General features: G+C 43.7%; 1 protein-coding gene across 2 annotated transcripts in view; it reads right to left on the bottom strand.

The window, feature by feature from the left end:
* The window catches only part of scn5lab (sodium channel, voltage gated, type V-like, alpha b), a 189,960-nt gene that overhangs the window by 35,805 nt on the left and 131,914 nt on the right, over window positions 1-22,241 (bottom strand). For both annotated transcript variants that reach the window (XM_021562572.2, XM_036943977.1), the window contains 2 exons: window positions 10,824-10,964; window positions 10,239-10,574 (listed from right to left, as the gene is read on the bottom strand). In XM_021562572.2, the coding sequence (XP_021418247.2) occupies window positions 10,239-10,574; window positions 10,824-10,964 (477 nt within the window). The remainder of the gene's footprint in view (window positions 1-10,238; window positions 10,575-10,823; window positions 10,965-22,241) is intronic.

Genomic DNA, 22,241 nt, shown 5'->3' with positions numbered 1-22,241 from the left:
TCTCTGCAGACAATACAGCAAGTGGGCCCTTCAACAAACAACCTTTACTCCAATTTCACTTTTACATTCTCTTGGCTTTAGAGGATCAGTATTCTATTACCACTGTCAATAAACCCACAAATGCCCGACGAGAACAATGACATCAACCTAAAACCAATACAGTCATTGTCCTGGTCAACTTCATGATTATGAAGCTTTCTTTTGCTCTTCCTTCTAGATACACAGATAAACCTTTTATGTCATCTCATGTCATCTGTTGAGTTTTACTGGTTATACCATACCCATGTCCGGCTTGTAACAACACATCATCAGATGTACATTACTGCTCCGCCTGTCGAGTGGGCATCCCATGAGCCTTTGTGTTTTACAGGCCCATCGTGCTCAGCTTAGGGGGTGACAGGGGAGTTGGTATGTCTGGTATACCTGAACCAATAACACTGGTTGTACACTACGCCCATGGTCCCAATAGACAAATACACCTACATACACACACACACCACTCACATACCCACCGAACCCTTATAGTTCTGACATACTGTTTACTATTACTATTATTATTAGAATAAGTATTATTATCATCATTTGTATTATAATTTGTTTTATATATTTTTTAATCATTATCATTATCCTTATTATCATTATCATGTTTTATTATTATCATTATTATTGACATTATCATTATCATTATTATTGTCATTATCATTTGTATTATTAGCATTATCATTATTAGCATTATTATTATTGTCATTATTATTATTATCTTATCACTTTTATTATTATCATTATTATTGTCATTATTATAATTAATATCATTTTTATTATTAGCATTATCATTATTATTATTGTCATTATTATTATTATTATTATTATAATTATCATTATCATTATTGTTATTATTGTTTATCGTGCTACCAGTCACTTTCTCCAAATCCCTGCCTACATGTACATCCCTGCACATTGTACATTTGCTACTGGCACTGACCCTGTATACAGCTTACATTCTTATGATATTCTAGTTCTCTCTCTTATGTCTTATTTTTATGTTGTTTTTGTCATACTATTTTAATATTGAATACTTGCAAGTGAAGCATTTCAGTATATTTGTGCATGTGACAAATAAAACTTGAAACTTGAAACTATCACAAATACCAGGTGCATTGTCCCCCACATAACATACCTATAAATAGCCCCTCTGGAGAGAGAATTGTGCACTAAGCAGTGTTGCGCACACACACACACACACACGCACACACACGCACACACGCACACACGCACACACGCACACACGCACACACACACACACTCACACACACACACACACACACACACACACACACACACACACACACACGTCTCAAACTCTACGAAGAAGGACTCCCTTGAAAGTATATAACTAGTCCCTCCAGGATTTTGCAGGGTTTTTTTGTGATATTTGAGGACAACAATGTTATATTTTGCTGTGAATGTCCTGCGAATGTCCCGCAAAATCATCCTGTTGTCCCTCGTTTATGTATTTTAAAGGTGGTCACCCTAGGTTAAGGATCAGGAGTTATTGGTGTAGTGGCAGACATTAAGGGATTTAGGTATTCAAGGGGTTGCAAAGACCAACACAATAAGCTTGATGAGAAACTCTAAAAGTAATGTGTCACTGCCCGAGTGTCACCATCCTTGACCTGGTGAGTCGAAAACGGACGTGTATGTTTTATAGAACATAAACAATAAGGAGATGTCTGAAAAGTGGCTATACCTGATTCTGGTTTTAATTAGCTGTTTAGCAGGATCTTGATTAGCTGATAAGCTGAATCAGGTGTGTTACAGCAGGGTTGGAGGAAAAGCCTGCATACCCATTTCTCTAAGAAGCTTGGCTTTCACCCTTATTTAGACATTACATTAGAGCCATTGATATGCTACGAGAAAAATCCATGCCAAAACAATTTCAAGCATGTTTTCCGTCAATAAATGATAAATCATGTATCCCATTTCCTCATCAGTCTCAGAGCCTCTGGGATCTGAGATGTACCCAGTTGTTGCCGTGGCAGCGTTGTCGTGGTTGCGCTGTGCGGCGCTCGGACACAGCTGTGTGCCGTTACACAACCGTTGGTCCCTGGAGAAGCCGAGCCTCTGAGCCTTCCCACCAGCTGCCTGGTGTCTCCCACCGATCAATTCCTGCTCTTCTCCAAATCCCACAACGTCACTTTGCTGCCCGAGATGTTCTTATTCATACTAGTAAGACACTTAGAATGCAAGCATCGCAATACATACAGTACAGTAGCTTCATGCTATAATATTACTTTCAGAAAGTTCTGAATGACTCAACTGTGAATTTCCAGTAACATGCAAATCCCATAATTTACCTGTAAGGAAAGGACCATTTTCAAATTGTCTTTCAAATTAGTTTCTGTATCATAACAATCACATGTTGTATGCTGAGGTAAACCCTCTAGGAGAAGGAAACTATAAACACACTGGCAGGATGTGTAGCTCTGTAACATGAGCATGGTCTCTCTATGTTAAGCTCCACGCTCATCTGAGCAAGATTAGCCTTGCACAATAACCCTGTTAGTGGGATAATCAACATAAGCCTCCCGCTAAAACAATATCAAGTCATTAGCGAAGGAGTTGACTTTACAGTTAGAAAGCTATGCTTATGATGTACAAGGGCTCAATGGCACAATGGTGTGAGGAATGGTCAACAGCAGCTAGGGTTCCAGGCTCCACAAACACACACACATGCACACACACCCTTCCCTCCGAAGTGTAAATAGTGGTCCGGGCCTTGGCCCCTGTAGTGATGAATCAGACAGACAGACCGTTGACTGAAGCAGAGGTAAGGTGGGCGTCAGAGGTGAAACAATCCCATCTAAATGTCCCCAGTCTTTCAGCTGGCTGTGGCATTACAGCTCATATGGGAGATTTGTCCCGGGTGCGAGCTAACGCAGGGCGCTGCTTTTTTCTATCACACCCTCCCAGCCATACTTTGACGTTGAGGTGTTGTGAAAGGGACGAGCCCGTGTCTGCCTTGGCTGCATAGTCTCTTCATAGTAAAAACAAGAGCGGAGTCGCTGTTTGCCTGCTGCTAACCTATTGTAACTATTAATTGTCCTCCACCATGAAATCGAGAAGGGAACTGTGGATCGGTCTCCGTCCGTTCGTCTGTCCATTTGTTTGTATGTTAGTCACACGCAATATCTCAGACAGAACTAGCCTGATTTTGACAAAACTTGGGTGAATGATGCATCTTGACAGAGATCTGGCATTTATAAAATGACACGGCGGAAGCTATAGTAAATACAGGAACTGACATTTGTGAGTCAAACCAGAGAGGATGAGGTGAAGTGAGAGGGATAACTGGGCCCAAAATCTGTCTTCTCCAGCAAGTGGCGTTTTGTTATTGTTGTGTGTTTGTATGGAGGTCAATGAGAGAGTTGAATTTGTTTAAGAAAACATTGAATGGCTTATTTGTAACATGTGGCTTATTTGATCAAATATAATTTTTGTAATACTTAAGTTGTTACTAGTGCAAAAAAGGTATTAGGTGAACAACAGGTAGGGAAAGAAATAAAAACAACATTAAAAAGACAGGCTAAGCGAGGCTATAAAAGTAGCGAGGCTACATACAGACACCGGTTAGTCGGGCTGATTGAGGTAGTATGTACATTTAGATATGGTTAAAGTGACTATGCATATATGATGAACAGAGAGTGGCAGTAGCGTAAAAGAGGGGTTGGCGGGTGGTGGGTGGCGGGACACAATGCAGATAGCCCGGTTAGCCAATGTGCGGGAGCACTGGTTGGTCGGCCCAACTGAGGTAGCATGTACATGAATGTATAGTTAAAGTGACTATGAGAATAGCAGCAGCGTAAAAAGAGCGGTCGGGGGGGGGGCACATAATGCAAATAGTCCAGTAGCCATTTAATTACCTGTTCAGGAGTCTTATGGCTTGGGGGTAAAAACTGTTGAGAAGCCTTTTTGTCCTAAACTTGGCACTCCGGTACCACTTGCCATGCGATAGTAGAGAGAACAATCTATGACTGGGGTGGCTGGGGTCTTTGACAATTTTTTGGGCCTTCCCCTGACTCTGCCTGGTGTAGAGGTCCTGGATGGCAGGCAGCTTAGCCCCAGTGACGTACTGGACCGTACACACTACCCTCTGTAAGTGCCTTGCGGTCCGAGGCCGAGCAATTGCCGTACCAGGCAGTGATGCACCCAGTCAGGATGCTCTCGATGTTGCAGCTGTAGAACCTTTTGAGGATCTCAGGATCCATGCCAAATCTTTTTAGTTTCCTGAGGGGGAATAGGCTTTGTTGTGCCCTCTTCCCGACTGTCTACATTAAGCCGGTGCAAAACACTTCTACATGGGTGCCCGGGCAAAATGAATTGAACCCCCCCAGTCTGAGTACCAGTCTCTTTAACTAACATTCCATTCCTTGCCACTCGATCCTGGTCATTGCCAAAGAGACTGGCATTTCGGCAATCTCAACGTTAAATATGCACTGGATTTAGGGTAAGAGTTCCTTATTGGTTGTTGGAAATAACATTAATATTTTCCATGTGCAGACTCGAAAATAGAATTTGAATTCATAAGAAAGTCAAAAACAAACATGAACTCTTAGCTAGACAAGTGGCGGCATGTAGCCTGTGGTGACAGGTACGGTAGCCTAACGGTTAGAGCGTTGGACACAATCCTTGCTCCAGGGGATCTGTGCTACTTTGGCTGACCCTGTAAAACTACTACATTCACTCCGCCTATCCAGCGTATGTGACAATAAAACATGTTTTTGCATTTTGAGGCTTGAAATCAAAACTAAGACATTTTGTGTTTGGAATTGAAGTATGTATTTACTTTGAGAATGTATATCTGAGCTAGAAATTTTATTTGATTCTTTATCTAACTAGGCAAGTCAGTTAAGAACAAATTCTTATTTACAATGACGGCCGAAGGAACAGTGGGTTAACTGCCTTGTTCAGGGGCAAAACGACAGGTTTCAGGGATTTGAACTAACAACATTTTGGTTACTGGCCCAATGTTCTAACTACTAGGCTACCTGCCACCCCAGATGGAAAGTTTCATCTGGACAGACAAAAAAAAGGTTGTTTAGCAAGAGGATACCAACAGTGTTCTGTGGAGAGAAAAAAGCGAGTTCCAATTGGATGATAGCAATGAGGGTGATCGAATCAGGATCAAATCCTCTGTTCTCCTCAAGCTCATTTATGATAGAATGTTCATGTTTGATGATGGCAGAAAGGCCAGTCTCTTTGGCACATTATATGGAGGACAGGGGGGTTATTAGCTAAAGAGACTAGTTCAGGCTAACTGCCTTCCATTTTCTCATTTTTTATTTGTATTATTATTTATTTTTTACCCTGTTTTCTCCCCAAATTTATGGTATCCAATTGGTAGTTACAGTCTTGTCTCATCGCTGCAACTCCCATACGGACTCGGGAGAGGGGAAGGCCGTGCGTCCTCCAAAACACAGCGTGTCAGCGTGCACTGCGCCTGGCCCGCTACAGGAGTCACTAGTTTGAGATGGTACAAGGACATCCCTGCCGGCCAAACACTCCCCTAACCCAGACAACGCTGGGCCAATTGTGCGCCTGGCTGCAACAGAGCCTGGACTCGAACCCAGAATCTCCAGTGGCACAGCTAGCACTGCTAGCATTGTCAAAGTGGCCACTTGAGTATCTGGCCAATATAATGGATAATCTGTGGTCACACACGATAACTGCGTGCTAGGTGCTAACTAATGTTTCAGGGCAATGTTCTCTCGCTGCACTTTCCGTAATAAAGGATAGCGACAGGTATGCATCTGAGGCCACGGTTAGCTGGATAGATGCAGATGACTGCTCTGTACGGGAGACTGGCTAGGGAACCCTGCGTGTACTTCCTGATTATCTACACAGTGAGCTACAGCAAACCTGATACAGCCTCCATGGGTAACATGTATATAACAGGTTCTCTTAAAAGAGAGCAAGAGCAAGAGCGAGAGAGAGAGAGAGAGAGAGAGAGAGAGAGAGAGAGAGAGAGAGAGAGAGAGAGAGGGAGAGAGAGAGAGAGAGAGAGAGAGAGAGAGAAAAAAAAAGAGAAAGAGAGAGAGAGAGAGAGAGAGAGAGAGAGAGAGAGAGAGAGAGAAAGATAGAGAGGGGGGGAGGAGTCAGGGGGTGTAGGGATAAAGATAAAACAGAGTGAGTGGGTAGACAGGCAGGTGTACAGAGATGGAGTGAGTGAAGGGATAAAAGAGAGAAAGAGAGAACAAGGGACGGTGAGAGGACAGGTGCATAGTAAGATTAAAGCGGGTGGGCAAGACGTGACCGCTCTCTTAAAACTAATTGGAGCACAGGTGTGCAAAGAGACAAACTGACACAGATAAGTCAGCTCTGTTTAGAGGGACGGAGGGAGAGCGAGAGAGACAAATGGAGGCAGAGAGAACGGAAGAGAAAACAGATGTAAACATATCTCTCTCTCTCTCTCTCTCTCTCTCTCTCTCTCTCTCTCTCTCTCTCTCTCTCTCTCATTAAAACTAGTTTTTCAACCACTCCACAAATGTCTTGTTAACAAACTATAGTTTTGGCAAGTCGGTTAGGACATCTACTTTGTGCATGACACAAGTCATTTTTCCAACAATTCTTTACAGACAGATCATTTCACTTATCATTCAGTGTTTAACAATTCCAGTGGGTCAGAAGTTCACATACACTAAGTTGACTGTGCCAATTGTTTCTGGACAATTTGAGCCTGAACTCACAAATGCTGATGCTCCAGATACTCAACTAGTCTAAAGAAGGCCAGTTGTATTGCTTCTTTAAATCAGCACAACAGTTATCATAATTGCAAAATGGTTTTCCAATGATCAAATAGACTTTTAAAATGATTCACTTGGATTAGCTAACACAACGTGCCATTGGAACACAGGAGTGATGGTTGCTGATAATGGGCCTCTGTACGCCTATGTAGACATTCCATTAAAGATCAGCCGTTTCCAGCTACAATAGTTATTTACAACATTAACAATGTCTACACTGTATTTCTGATCAATTTAATGTTATTTTATTGGACAAAAAAATTGCTTTTCTTTCAAAAACGAGGACATTTCTAAGTGACCACAAACGTTTGAACGATAGTGTATATATATTAACAACCTGTTCCATACATGATCCATAAACGTTTGCAAACCAAGTAGTATACGCTAGTGGTGTGCCAAGCCCGCTCTCCTTCTCCCAGCTCCCAACCTTTTCAACTTTAACAAAGTTTTATATTTATTCAAGAAGCCTGACTCATTTCACGTCTCCTTATCAACATAAATTAATCTTTGAAACTAACCCTAACCCCCAGACAACAAGGTAATGGGCCACAATCTAGCTCAGTTCAATTCAACCCATTTTAATGGATGCAGGCAAAGAGACAGGTGAAAGACAAATGCAGGCAACAAAATGCACTTTCCCTCAAGGATCTTATTTCATATTCCTGATTGGGCGGCAATATTGGGCGGCAATATACTGGGCCATTGTTACCAAATATAAGAAGTACACAACTACAGAAATACTAGTATAAATCTTTACAAGGTGTAAAATTGGACAGGGCATCCATTTTGGGAAGTGTCCGCTCAGGGCCAAATTGCTCTGGAGGAAGTGAGAAAACAAAACAGGGCATGAAAATAGCCTTTGTGCGTGGGCTTGGAGCGGCTCACTTCAGATGGAGGGAGAGGGATGGAATGAGAGAGAGAGGAGGGTGGAGCGTGGAGAGTAGAGGGTGAGAGAAAAAGAGAGAGGGAGATAAGGGCTCTCTTTCCTGTCTGCTCAACAGTCAGTTATTGGACGACTAAGCAACCTCTCAGGCCAGAGAGAGAAAGAGAGAGAGAGAAAGAGAGAAAAAGATGACGGGGGAGAGAGAGAGGAGAGAAAAGAGAGGGTGGACCAGAAGACTAGAAGAACTCATACATACATCTGACCCACATTTAGTAGACACAATAAACATTACAGTTCTAACATGAGGGAGACAAGCACACATGGCAATGCCTACAGTGAGACAAGACCAACTCTGTCATATTTCCGTACCTAGCAGCAGTCTGCCGTCTGAAGTCAATCACTAATTAAAGTAGAAAATATTAGCCTCTATGATGTAACGACTCCATTTTCCTACTCCCTTCCTATAGGCAGAAACTCAAACACGAGGTACCCGTGCTAAGGACTATTCAACGCTAGTCTGACCAATCGTAATCCACGCTTCAAGATTGTTTTGATTACACGGACTGGGATATGTTTCGGGTAGCCTCCGAAAATAACATTGACGAATACACTGATCCGGTGACTGAGTTTACCAGGAATTGTATAGGAGATGTTGTACCCACTGTAACTATTAAAACCTACCCTAACCAGAAACCGTGGCTAGATGGCAGCATTCGCGCAAAACTGAAAGCACAAACCATCGCATTTAATCAAGGCAAGGTGACTGGGAATATGGCAGAATACAAACAGTGTAGTTATTCCCTCTGTCGCAGACACCGACGTCTTGCTTCCGAACAAGCAAAACACCTTCTTCGCCCGCTTTGAGGATAACACGTTGCCACCGACGCGGGCCGCTACCAAGGACTGTGGGCTCTCCTTCTCCGTGGCCAACGTGAGTAAGACATTTAAGCGTGTTAACCCTCGCAAGGCTGCCGGCCCAGACGGTATCCCTAGCCGCGTCCTTGAAAGCATGCGCAGACCAGTTGGCTGGAGTGTTTACGGACATATTCAATCTTTCCCTATCCCAGTCTGCTCTCCCCACATGCTTCAAAATGTCCACTATTGTTCCTGTACCCAAAAAGCAAAAGTAACTGAACTAAATGACTATCAGCTCAGCATTCAACACCATAGTACCCTCCAAGCTCATCATTAAGCTCGAGACCCTGGGCCTGAACCCCGCCCTGTGCAACTGGGTCCGGTACTTCCTGACTGGCCACCCCCAGGTGGTGAAGGTAGGAAACAACACCACTTCACTGATCCTCAACACTGGGGCCCCACAAGGATGCGTGCTCAGCCCCCTCCTGAACTCCCTGTTCACCCATGACTGTTTGGCCATGCACGCCTCCAACTCAATCATCAAGTTTGCAGACGACACAACAGTAGTAGGCCTGATTACCAACAATGACGAGACAGCCTACAGGGAGGAGGTGAGGGCCCTGGGAGTGTGGTGTCAGGAAAGTAACCTCTCGTCCAACATCAACAAAACAAAGGAGCTGATCGTGGACTTCAAGAAACAGCAGAGGGAGCACCCCCCTATCCACATCGACGGGACCGCAGTGAAGAAGGTGGAAAGCTTCATGTTCCTCGGCATACACATCACTGACAAACTGAAATGGTCCACCTACATAGACTGTGGTGAAGAAGGCAAAAATTGTCTTGACACCTAAAACCCTCACAAACTTATACAGATGCACAATTCAAAGCATTCTGTCGGGCTGTTTCACCACCTGGTACGGCAACTGCACCGCCCACAACCGCAGGGCTCTCCAGGGAGTGGTGCGGTCTGCCCAACGCATCACTGGGGGCAAACTACCTGCCCTCCAGGGCACCGACAGCACCCATGTCACAGGAAGGCCAAAAAGATCATCAAGGACAACAACCACCCGAGCCACTGCCTGTTCACCCCACTTTCATCCAGAAGGCGTGGTCAGTACAGGTGCATCAAAGCTGGGACCGAGAAACTGGAAAACATCTTCTATCTCAAGGCCATCAGACTGTTAAATAGCCATCATTAGCACATTAGAGGCTGCTGCCCTATATATATAGTCTTGAAATCACTGGCCACTTTAATAATGGAACATTAGTCACTTTAATAATGTTTACATGTTTTGCATTACTCATCTCATATGTATATACTGTATTATATCCTATTCTACTGTATCTTAGTCTTTGCCGCTCTGACATTGCTCGCCCAAATATTTTTAATTCCATTCCGTTACTTTAGATTTGTGTGTATTGTGTCTATTGTTGTGGAATTGTTAGATATTACATGTTAGATATTACTGCACTATTGGAGCTAGAAACACAAGCATTTCAATACACCTGCAATATCATCTGCTAAACACGCGTATGTGACTAATACAATTTGATTTGATTTGATTTCATGTTTGGAGATAACAATATTTGATATAGTACAGTGGCCCATTATTGGCTTGTATCACAAAAATGTGACTGATATCGACATAGACTTCCATATGGGTACCCTTCACTTCCACCAACCCAAACTCCCATCCTACCTGCTTGCTCTCCTCCTCCTCCTCCTCCTCCTCTGAGCTCTCGCTCTCCCCCTCTTCCTCCTCATCCTCGTCCTCGGGGAACTCCACGTCCGACTCGCCAGGAGCGATGGGCACGCTGATGGTCAGGTTGGGGTTGGTCATGTAGCTGTCGTCCACCTCCGGGACCATAATCTTCTCCCCGTGGCGTCCAATCCCTCCCGCCACCGCCACCACTGTCCCGTTGCCCACCTCGCCAAGCGGAGCACTGTGGCTCAGCCTCTTGAGCTTCAGCATGGCCTCGGCTTCTTTGCTCTTCTGCTGCCGCCGCTTGAAGTTGCCATTGAAGAAGTCGCAGATCTGCAACAAAGTAATGAACTGCGTTTAGAAGATGAACTTTTTTTTTGCATGTTATTTTTGGGGGTTTTGTGATTCATTTGTTTGTTTGGTTGATATTGGTTGTTTCATTTTTACTCCTAGCCCATACTACATTTCATGCTGTATCTTATTTTGAATCTATGTAATTGTCTATGCTAAATAGTTTTTAAAAAAGTAGAGAATGAAAATGTAATTAAACAATGAATAGCTGTTTAAAATCAAGTGCCCAACCTGGCTTCGGAGCCAGCCCATGCCGCTTTTGATGCGACCAATGGCAATCTGTAGGTTGTTCATCTCGCCATCGTCGTCGGGCGCCGAGAGGTTGTCCGAGCTGAATGAGCTAAGCAGCAAGGCTAGGAAAAGGTTGAGCACCTGGGAGGAGGAGAGGGAGAGGTGTGTTAATAAAGCCTGGGAGGAGAGAGTGGAAGGAGTTTTAATAAAGCCTTGTTGGACAAGCTGAGGTTCAGCAACTGGGAGTGGGAGAGAAGGAGAGGAGTTTTAATAAAGCTTTATTGGACAATTAAGATGTTATTACTTTCACATTGATTAAAAAGTTAGTGACAAACAACATCTTACAGCAAACCAGACTGCTAGATCAAATAGCTATAAAAAGCTAGCCGGCAGGTCTGGTCCCTGTAAGCGGCAGAGTGTGGACGGAGAAGGGCCCTGATGTGTAACACTAGGAATGTAAACAGCAGGTGTGATTTGGGCCTGGTTTTAAATGTCAGCCTCCAACGGGAACAGAAGCTCTCCATGTCCATGTTAAACAAGAGGACCTGCTCCTCTGGGCTGTAGGGCTGTGTGTGTTTAGTGTGTTTGTTTAGTGTGTGTGTGTGTGGGGTGTGGGGGGGGGGGGGGTGCATCTGTCCGCGTGCCTCCATGCTTGCGTGCCTGCCTGCCTGAATTTGCACATGGCAACCATAGCCCCTTAGACACAGGGCCACTTTTCCTCAGTTTAGTAAATGTCAACCGTGCATGCAGTTTCATGATGGAATTTCATTACCATCGTGTAATGATTGCAAACATAATTTTGTAGTCAAATTTAGATTTTTTCCCACATCCTAACACGAGCTTCATAAATGAAACACTCTGATTTAATAGGGCCTATAATAACGAAACATCCTAGACCAAAAATGCATGTTTTGGGTTTACCTGAGACGGTTCTCTCTGTGTTTCTCCAAAGGTTTATTGATGTTGTACCAACGCATCAATCAAATCAATCCAAATCAATGAATTGTCATGTCATTCATCTGTTTCTTGGTAACCTTGCATGTAGTATATCTTTGCAGCCAGCGTCAATCAACACTGACAATGTTCCATGGTTCTGAGATTTCACACTACTTTTGGCAAAGGGAAAAAAAAACATGTTATGTGGGAGTGTCTAGCGTGTCCCCATATTACCCAGGGGAACAAACCATAAGTGTATGTGTGTATGTGTGCATGCGTGCATGTATGTGTGTGCATGTGTGTGTTTGAGGATGGAAGTTGGAGGCGACACAGCCCTGTGGACACCCTGTGCTGGTCTAGCCACACTTGGTGCCCGCCTGCGACAGGTGTAATTAGGTGTCTGGCTTTTCTATTTTCTGCCCCACTACACTTGTCCTACAAACACACCACCATGCCATGCTGCCATCTCAGAGAGTGATAGAGCAAAACACCATAGGGTCCACTGAATAACCATCTTCGTTCAATTGTTTGAGATCAAGAAGAGGTGTCTGAGGGTGTAGGCAGATTTTTGGGACTGGGCTTTACTTACTAACCTTTGCCTGCTTGCCATAGCTGTTTAAAATCACATGATGTCATCAGTGGCTCCTTCTATTGTTATTTTGAAACAATAAAACCTGCTGTTTTCACATATGTTGACGTTGCAGTGGTGCTGGAGATGATCAATTTGATGTTGAACATTTTAGAACGTTCCCTTTTAAGTTTGCAGGCTAAGGTTGACCTTAAAAAATTACGAACACAACAAATCTACACACGACACTCCCCCATTTCAAGACAGCCTACAGGAGACACATCTCAACACCTCATGTATCATCCCAAAACAGCACAAATAACTCAATAGTATAACATAGACTGTTTAGGGTCGATGCTGACTCTTGCGTCAACCATGAGTTGCCTGTTAGCGGGCATGACACTGGTGAGATGATTCAATCCCATTCAAAGTCCTATTTTCCTTAACCCCTAACCCTAACCCTTACCCTTACCCTAAACCTTACCATAACCTTAACCCAAAAACCTAACCTAACCCTAGCTCCTAACCTTAAAACTAACCCTAGCTCCTAACCCTAAACCTAATTCTAACCCTAACACTAATTCTAACCTTAACCCTAAACCTTAACCCCCCTCTAAATAGCATTTGACCTTGTGGGGACCAACAAAACGTCCACAGTTGGTCACATTTTTTCCCCTTTGTGGGGACTCCTGGTCCCCACAAGTATAGTTATACATATCCGCACACGCACGCACGCACGCACACACACACACACACACACACACACACACACACACACACACACACACACACACACACACACACACACACACACACACACACACACACACACACATACACAGTCTTGGTGAAAAATCCTTTTCTTTAGATCTCTCATTAGACTTCCTCCATCCCAGTGTTTTCTTTAACTTAATTATGCTGTAATTATGTTAATCATGTAAGGGCCCTCTTGTTGGCTCTTTAATAATTCTAAGTGTGGTGCTCTTAGCCAAATTGACTGGGAGGTGTGTCCACGGCGAGATGACGGTAGATGACTGAGTCGAGATCAAATGGTTAATCTGGCTTCCTCTAACTGTCTAATTACATGTGATGTTATACTGTAGATGCAGTAGGTCGGCTGGATTCTACAGTACTGGACTGTATGCTATTATTCCTGTATCTCCAATCATAATGTCATGAGAGCTACATAACATACAGTGCATTCGGAAAGTGTTCAGACCCCTTGACTTTTTCCACATTTTGTTATGTTACAGCCTTATTCTAAAATTGATTAAATTATTTATTTTTCCCCATCCATCTACACACAATACCCCATAATGACGAAGTGAAACCAGGTTTTTAAAGTTTTGGCAAATTTATTACCAAATAAAAACCAGAAATACCTCCTTTACATAACTATTCAGACCCTGAGCTCACATCCTCCTTGAGATGTTTCTACAACTTCGTTGGATTCCACCAGTGGTAAATTCAATTGATTGGACATTATTTGGAAAGGCCCACACCTGTCTATATAAGGTCCCATAGTTGACAGTGCATGTCAGAGTAAAAACCAAGCCATGAGGTCAAAGGAATTGTCAGTAGAGCGCCGAGACAGGATTGTGTCGAGGCACAGATTTGGGGAAGGGTACCAAAAATGTCTGCAGCATTGAAGTCCCCCAAGAACACAGTGGCCTCCATCATTCTTAAATGGAAGAAGATTGGAACCACCAAGACTCTTCCTAGAGCTGGCCGCCCGGCCAAACTGAACAATCGGGGGAGAAGGGCCTTGGTCAGGGAGGTGACCAAGAACCCGATGGTCACTCTGACTGAGTTCTAGAGTTCCTCTGTGGAGATGGGAGAATGATAAAACAATGTATATGTTGAAAGATAATTATAAAGTAATTCCACTCTGAAACGTTCTAATTGTATGAAATTGATTATAATCATAAAATTATTATCTGATGATGTGTGTAGTTTTAGTCAGAATTAGGTTAAACAATGTATCTGTATAGTGGAAAAACACAGACTGTCTGAGCAAGGCGTAGCTTAGGATTTGAACTTGTATGTGTGTGCCGAAGAAAAAGAACGAGAACAGTTAAACTCTGTTAGGACCGACCTGGCTAGGCCTCTGAGGAACCTATGATTGCATAGGGAGTACTTCTCAATGTTTCCCTAATCTTGGGGGAATGGAATGGCTGGGTAGTGATACACAGTGGTGAGAACTATGGAGAAGGATAAAACTCACCTACTGTTTGTGTGGAAGTATGTGCTTAGAATACCTACTGTTTGTGTGGAAGTATGTGCTTAGAATACCTACTGTTTGTGTGGAAGTATGTGCTTAGAATACCTACTGTTTGTGTGGAAGTATGTGCTTAGAATACCTACTGTTTGTGTGGAAGTATGTGCTTAGAATACCTACTGTTTGTGTGGAAGTATGTGCTTAGAATACCTACTGTTTGTGTGGAAGTATGTGCTTAGAATACCTACTGTTTGTGTGGAAGTATGTGCTTAGAATACCTACTGTTTGTGTGGATGTATGTGGGTAGGATACCTACTGTTTGTGTGGATGTATGTGGGTAGGATACCTACTGTTTGTGTGGAAGTATGTGCTTAGAATACCTACTGTTTGTGTGGAAGTATGTGCTTAGAATACCTACTGTTTGTGTGGAAGTATGTGCTTAGAATACCTACTGTTTGTGTGGAAGTATGTGCTTAGAATACCTACTGTTTGTGTGGAAGTATGTGCGCAGCTGTAAAATGGATGTCTTTGTATAATGGACTTCAGAACGTTCTCTGAATAAACGGTACTAATCTTTTGCATAAGCTGAGTCTTTGCCTAATTATTAATACACCCATGGTCTTACAAACCTCGGGGATTGGTCAAAGCTATTGATTGATAGTTATTATCATTGGGATTGAAAATTCTCGTGACAGAGAACCTTCCAGTAGGACAACCATCTCTGCTGCACTCCATCTTTACGGTAGAGTGGCCAGATGAAAGCCACTCCTCAGGAAAAGGCACATCACAGCCCACTTAGAATTTGCCAAAAGGCACCTAAAGACTCTCAGACAATGATAAACAAGATTTTCTGGTCTGTGAAACCAAGATGCCAAGCGTCACATCTGGAGGAAACCTGGCACCATCCCTACGGTGAAGAAAGGTGGTAGCAGCATCATGCTGTGGGGATGTTTTTCAGCGGCAGGGACTGGGAGACTAGTCAGGATCAAGGGAAAGATGAATGGAGCAAAGTACAGAGAGATCCTTGATGAAAACCTGCTCCAGAGCGCTCAGGACCTCAGGCTGGGGAAAAGTTTCACCTTCCAACAGGACAACAACCCTAAACACATAGCAAGATAACACAGGAGTGGCTTCGGGACAAGTCTCTGAATGCCCTTGAGTGGCCCAGCCAGAGCCCGAACTTGAACCCGATCGAACATCTCTGGAGAGATCTGAAAATAGCTGTGCAGCTGAGAAGAATGGAAGAAACTCCCCAAATACAGGGGTGCCAAGTTTGTAGCGTCATACCCTGTAATTGCTGCCAAATGTGCATCAATAAAGTACTGAGTAAAGAGTCTGATTACTTATGTAAAGGTAATATTTCATTTTTATTTTTAATAGATTTGCTAAAATTTCAAAAAATCAGTTTTTGCTTTGTCATTATGGGGTATTGTGTGTAGATTGACAAGGGAAAAAAATATTTAATCCATTTTAGAATAAGGCTGTAACGTAACAAAATGTGGAAAATGTCAATGGGTCTGAATACTTTCTGAATGCACAGTACTGGGCCTTGTATGGGTGCTTCATGATTTACACACACACAAAAATACAAAAAAAGGCATATACAGTGCCTTGCGAAAGTATTCGGCCCCCTTGAACTTTGCGACCTTTTGCCACATTTCAGGCTTCAAACATAAAGATATAAAAGTGTATTTTTTTGTGAAGAATCAACAACAAGTGGGACACAATCATGAAGTGGAACGACATTTATTGGATATTTCAAACTTTTTTAACAAATCAAAAACTGAAAAATTGGGCGTGCAAAATTATTCAGCCCCCTTAAGTTAATACTTTGTAGCGCCACCTTTTGCTGCAATTACAGCTGTAAGTCGCTTGGGGTATGTCTCTATCAGTTTTGCACATCGAGAGACTGAATTTTTTTCCCATTCCTCCTTGCAAAACAGCTCGAGCTCAGTGAGGTTGGATGGAGAGCATTTGTGAACGGCAGTTTTCAGTTCTTTCCACAGATTCTCGATTGGATTCAGGTCTGGACTTTGACTTGGCCATTCTAACACCTGGATATGTTTATTTTTGAACCATTCCATTGTAGATTTTGCTTTATGTTTTGGATCATTGTCTTGTTGGAAGACAAATCTCCGTCCCAGTCTCAGGTCTTTTGCAGACTCCATCAGGTTTTCTTCCAGAATGGTCCTGTATTTCGCTCCATCCATCTTCCCATCAATTTTAACCATCTTCCCTGTCCCTGCTGAAGAAAAGCAGGCCCAAACCATGATGCTGCCACCACCATGTTTGACAGTGGGGATGGTGTGTTCAGGGTGATGAGCTGTGTTGCTTTTACGCCAAACATAACGTTTTGCATTGTTGCCAAAAAGTTCAATTTTGGTTTCATCTGACCAGAGCACCTTCTTCCACATGTTTGGTGTGTCTCCCAGGTGGCTTGTGGCAAACTTTAAACGACACTTTTTATGGATATCTTTAAGAAATGGCTTTCTTCTTGCCACTCTTCCATAAAGGCCAGATTTGTGCAATATACGACTGATTGTTGTCCTATGGACAGAGTCTCCCACCTTCAGCTGTAGATCTCTGCAGTTCATCCAGAGTGATCATGGGCCTCTTGGCTGCATCTCTGATCAGTCTTCTCCTTGTATGAGCTGAAAGTTTAGAGGGACGGCCAGGTCTTGGTAGATTTGCAGTGGTCTGATACTCCTTCCATTTCAATATTATCGCTTGCACAGTGCTCCTTGGGATGTTTAAAGCTTGGGAAATCTTTTTGTATCCAAATCCGGCTTTAAACTTCTTCACAACAGTATCTCGGACCTGCCTGGTGTGTTCCTTGTTCTTCATGATGCTCTCTGCGCTTTTAACGGACCTCTGAGACTATCACAGTGCAGGTGCATTTATACGGAGACTTGATTACACACAGGTGGATTGTATTTATCATCATTAGTCATTTAGGTCAACATTGGATCATTCAGAGATCCTCACTGAACTTCTGGAGAGAGTTTGCTGCACTGAAAGTAAATGGGCTGAATCATTTTGCACGCCCAATTTTTCAGTTTTTGATTTGTTAAAAAAGTTTGAAATATCCAATAAATGTTGTTCCACTTCATGATTGTGTCCCACTTGTTGTTGATTCTTCACAAAAAAATACAGTTTTATATCTTTATGTTTGAACCCTGAAATGTGGCACAAGGTCGCAAAGTTCAAGGGGGCCGAATACTTTCGCAAGGCACTGTATATAGTCCACATACTGTACTTGTGCACACACACACACACATGCAGATATTATAGATTTTTTTTTACCAATTTGCATTTGACCTTTCACTTGAGGGCTTTTACCATGCTGTGGCTAATATTTTTCTCTGACATAACATCAGTCAAACCATTAGCAGTCTACCACGTTATGGTGTCATTTCTAAAAACATAAAAGGCAGCAAATCAATTAGAAACCAGGGGGAATTCATGTTTTGGCGTCAACTCTGCTATTACAGCAGTGACATATTTTGTCACATGTAGCCAGGTCAATGACAGGTCAATGACAGGTCAATGTCACCACATCCCTGGTGGTGAACATCACCTCATGGCATAAGGGACCAGAATAAACTGTGCCAATAGGTCAATAACAACAAATCCCTTCCCTGAGAAAATCTGACGCTCAACGTTGGGACTGGTGCGTCCGTATTCACATGGATTCATTTACATGCTTTTGGATTCTCCTGCAGTGTTGGTGTGAGTGTGGTGGGGTGTGTGTGTGTGTGTGTTTGTGTAATTTTGTATGACACACACACACACACACACACACACACACACACACACACACACACACACACACACACACACACACACACTGAACCAACTTCCCAACCATCATGTCAAGGTCCTGCACTCATAACAACAACAAAAAAACTGTTTTTTGCCTTTCCGAGCCAAGGCCTGTGTAAAGGATTAAACCCAGCGTTTAGAATGATTCACCTTTAACAGTCAACAGCCACAGCTTCATTAGGAAATGCATTGCCGACATTGCCCCCACATTGAAGGTTCACTGCTTTCCCAATCAAAAGCCCTGGATTAACACTGAGGTTGGGACAGGGCTACTGCTCACAGGGCTATCACGGCTGAGGACAGGAACAAGTAAAAGAAGTCCCACTACTACTTCCGCAGAGTCGTCAAACTAGCAAAAGGACAATACAGGAATAAGGTGGAATCGTATTACAAAGGCTCTGACATCCACTGCATGTGGCAGGGGCTACAGTCCATTACGGATTATAGAGGAAGACCCTGCTGTGATCTGCCCAACGATGCCTCTCTACCAGACGAACTCAATGCATTTTATGCACGCTTCGACAATAACAACACCATGCCGTGCGAGAGGGCTCCCACCGACCCAGAGGACTGGGTGATTTCACTCTCAAATGCCGACGTGAGAAAAGTCTTTAATCAGGTCAACACTCACAAGGCCACGGGGCTGAACGGTATTCCAGGGTGTGTTCTCAGAGCATGCGCAGATCAGCTAACAGGCTTATTCACAACCATTTTTAACCTCTCCTTGTCCCAGTTTGTAATCCCCACATGTTTTAAGCTGACCACCATCACTCCTGTTCCCAAAAACTCTAAGGCTTCATGCCACAATGACTAAACCCCTGTAGCACTCACATCTGTAATCATTAAGTAATTTGAAAGCCTAGTTATGGCACACATCAACCCAGACACCCTAGACCCACTCCAATTTGCACACAGCTCCAACAGACGCAATCTCAATTTCACTCCACACTGCCCTCCCCCACCTAGATAACAGGAATACCTATGTGACAATGCTGTTCATTGACTACAGTTCAGCGTTCAACACCATAGTCCCCTTCAAGCTCGTCACAAAGCATAGGACCTTGGGACTGAACACCTCCCTCTGCAACTGGATCCTGGACTTCCTGACGGGCTGGCCCCAGGTGGTGAGGATAGGTAACATCACCTCTGCCACGCTGACTCTCAACACGGGGGCCACAAAGGACTGCGCACTTTGCTTACTCCCCTCCTGTACTCCCTGTTTACCCACAACCGTGTGGCCCCGCACGACGCCAACACCATTATCAAGTTTGCTGATGAGAAAGTGCACAGGGAGGAGGTCAGTGACCTGGCAGTGTTTTTGTATTTATTAAGGATCCCCATTAGTTCCTGCCAAGGCAGCAGCTACTCTTCCTGAGGTCCAGCAACATTAAGGCAGTTACACATAATTGAACATTTTACATGACATTACTTTTCATAACACCTTTCACAACACGTTAAGTGTGTTCCCTCAGACCACTACTCTACTAACTCATATCTACAATACAAAATCCATGTGTACGTGTGTGTAGACTGTGTGTCTTATCATGTGTATGTGTGTCTGTGTGTGTCTCTTCACAGTCCCCACTGTTCCATAAGGCATATTTTTATCAGTTTTTTTGTATCTGATTCTACTGCTTAAATCAGTCACCTGATGTGGTATAGAGTTCCATGTAGTCATGACTCTATGTAGTACTTTACGCCTCCCACAGTCCCATGTACGCCTACCACAGTCCCATGTACGCCTCCCATAGTCCCATGTACGCCTCCCATAGTCCCATGTACGCCTCCCATAGTCCCATGTATGCCTCCCATAGTCCCATGTACGCCTCCCATAGTCCCATGTACGCCTCCCATTGTCCCATGTACGCCTCCCATAGTCCCATGTACGCCTCCCATAGTCCCATGTACGCCTCCCATAGTCCCATGTACGCCTCCCATAGTCCCATGTACGCCTCCCATAGTCCCATGTACGCCTCCCATAGTCCCATGTACGCCTCCCATTGTCCCATGTACGCCTCCCATAGTCCCATGTACGCCTCCCATAGTCCCATGTACGCCTCCCATAGTCCCATGTACACCTCCCATAGTCCCATAATCTTGTGGGGTATGCATGTGTGTCCAAGCTGTGTGCTAGTAGTTTAAACAGACACCTCGGTGTATTCAGTATTTCAACACTTCTTACAAAAACAAGTAGTGATGAAGTCAATCTCTCCTCCACTTTGAACCATGAGATATTTACATGCACATTAGTGTGGTCCCGGGATACAACTTCTCCCTCAACGTCAGTAAGACCCAGGAGCTGATCGTGGACTACAGGAAACTGGTAGGGTGGGCACACTCCCCTCCACACTGAGAGGGCTGGAGCGGAAAGGGTTGGGAGGTTCAAGTTCCTTGGTGTCCACATCACTAAGGACTTAAAATGGTCCACACACACGCACAGTCGTGAAGAATACGCAACAGTGCCTCTTCCCCCTCAGGAGGTTGAAAAGGTTTGACATGGTCCCTCAAATCCTGAAAAAGTTATACAGCTGCACCATTGAGAGCATGTTGACTGGCTGCATCACTGCTCGGTATGGCAACAGCACTGCCCTTGATCGCATGGCGCTACAGAGGGTGGTGCGGACAGCCCAGTACATCACTGGGGCCGAGTTCCCTGCCATCCAGGACCTCTATATCAGGCGGTGTAAAAGGAAGGTCTCGGAAAATTGTTAGACTCCAGCCACCAAAGCCATAGACTGTTGTCTTTGATTCTCACGGCAAGTGATTGACCCTTGTATTTTTTGCTCTGTCTCTATGCATTCTCACAGAACTCTACACACTCACACACACTGACACTCCAACACGCAAATGCACACACACACTTCATTTTCTCACACACACAAAACGTGCACACATATTTATACTGACTCCACACACACACACACACACACACACACACACACACACACACACACACACACACACACACACACACACACACACACACACACACACACACACACACACACACACACACACACACACACACACACACACCATATACGCTGCTGCTACTCTGATTATCATATATCCTGATGCCTTGTCCCCTTACATATGTACCCCATCACTCCAGTGTCCCTGTACATTGGAAATATGGTATTGTAACTGACCCTGTATATAGGTTCTTACTTTCTTTTGTTTTTATTTCTTATTTTTATTTCTTGTGTGTTTTTGTTGTGCCTTATATTATTTTTAGTACTACATTGATATTGATTACTGCATTGCTGGGTTTAAGGCTTGCAAGAAAGGCATTTCACTCTACTCCTGCACTTCAAATTAAAACTGAAACTTTTCAATATGAACGGAGTCCCTCCCCTTTCTCCAGCCTGCAACCTTGGACCCCTGACACTGTTCGAGACCAGAGGCAATATCGCCAAATGAAGACCTCAACCCACAAACGCTCTAAAATTGCAGCACACACACACCCACACAGCCTCACAGATCACCGGGGGAAGGCACGAAAACTGTGATGCATTCATCAATCAAGGATTACAAAATGTTGGGACTCCCATCCCACCTGAGCCCAACTCGTTTAGTCGGATTGTACCAATTAGTTTCGATTGGGTCCGGCATTTGCTCTCGATCAGTAGTTCCCAAAGCAGTACGACACAATGGTATTCCCCAGAAATAATGTTTTGAACATAAATGCACTGTAATTGCAAATGTTTTTCTCTGCACCATCGTCAAATGTATAGAATTGCACGGAATTAGCTTTAAAGCAGCAAAAACATTATCTCTGAGAGTCATAGTAAAACTGCTTGTATGCTATTCTTATGATTTCTTAAAGGAAAACTCCACCCAAAAACAATATTTTGGTATATATTTCATTACTCCA

Source organism: Oncorhynchus mykiss, chromosome 15, assembly GCF_013265735.2.
Source record: "Oncorhynchus mykiss isolate Arlee chromosome 15, USDA_OmykA_1.1, whole genome shotgun sequence".
Taxonomy (NCBI): domain Eukaryota; kingdom Metazoa; phylum Chordata; class Actinopteri; order Salmoniformes; family Salmonidae; genus Oncorhynchus; species Oncorhynchus mykiss.
This window is presented reverse-complemented; position numbering and strand designations above follow the sequence as displayed.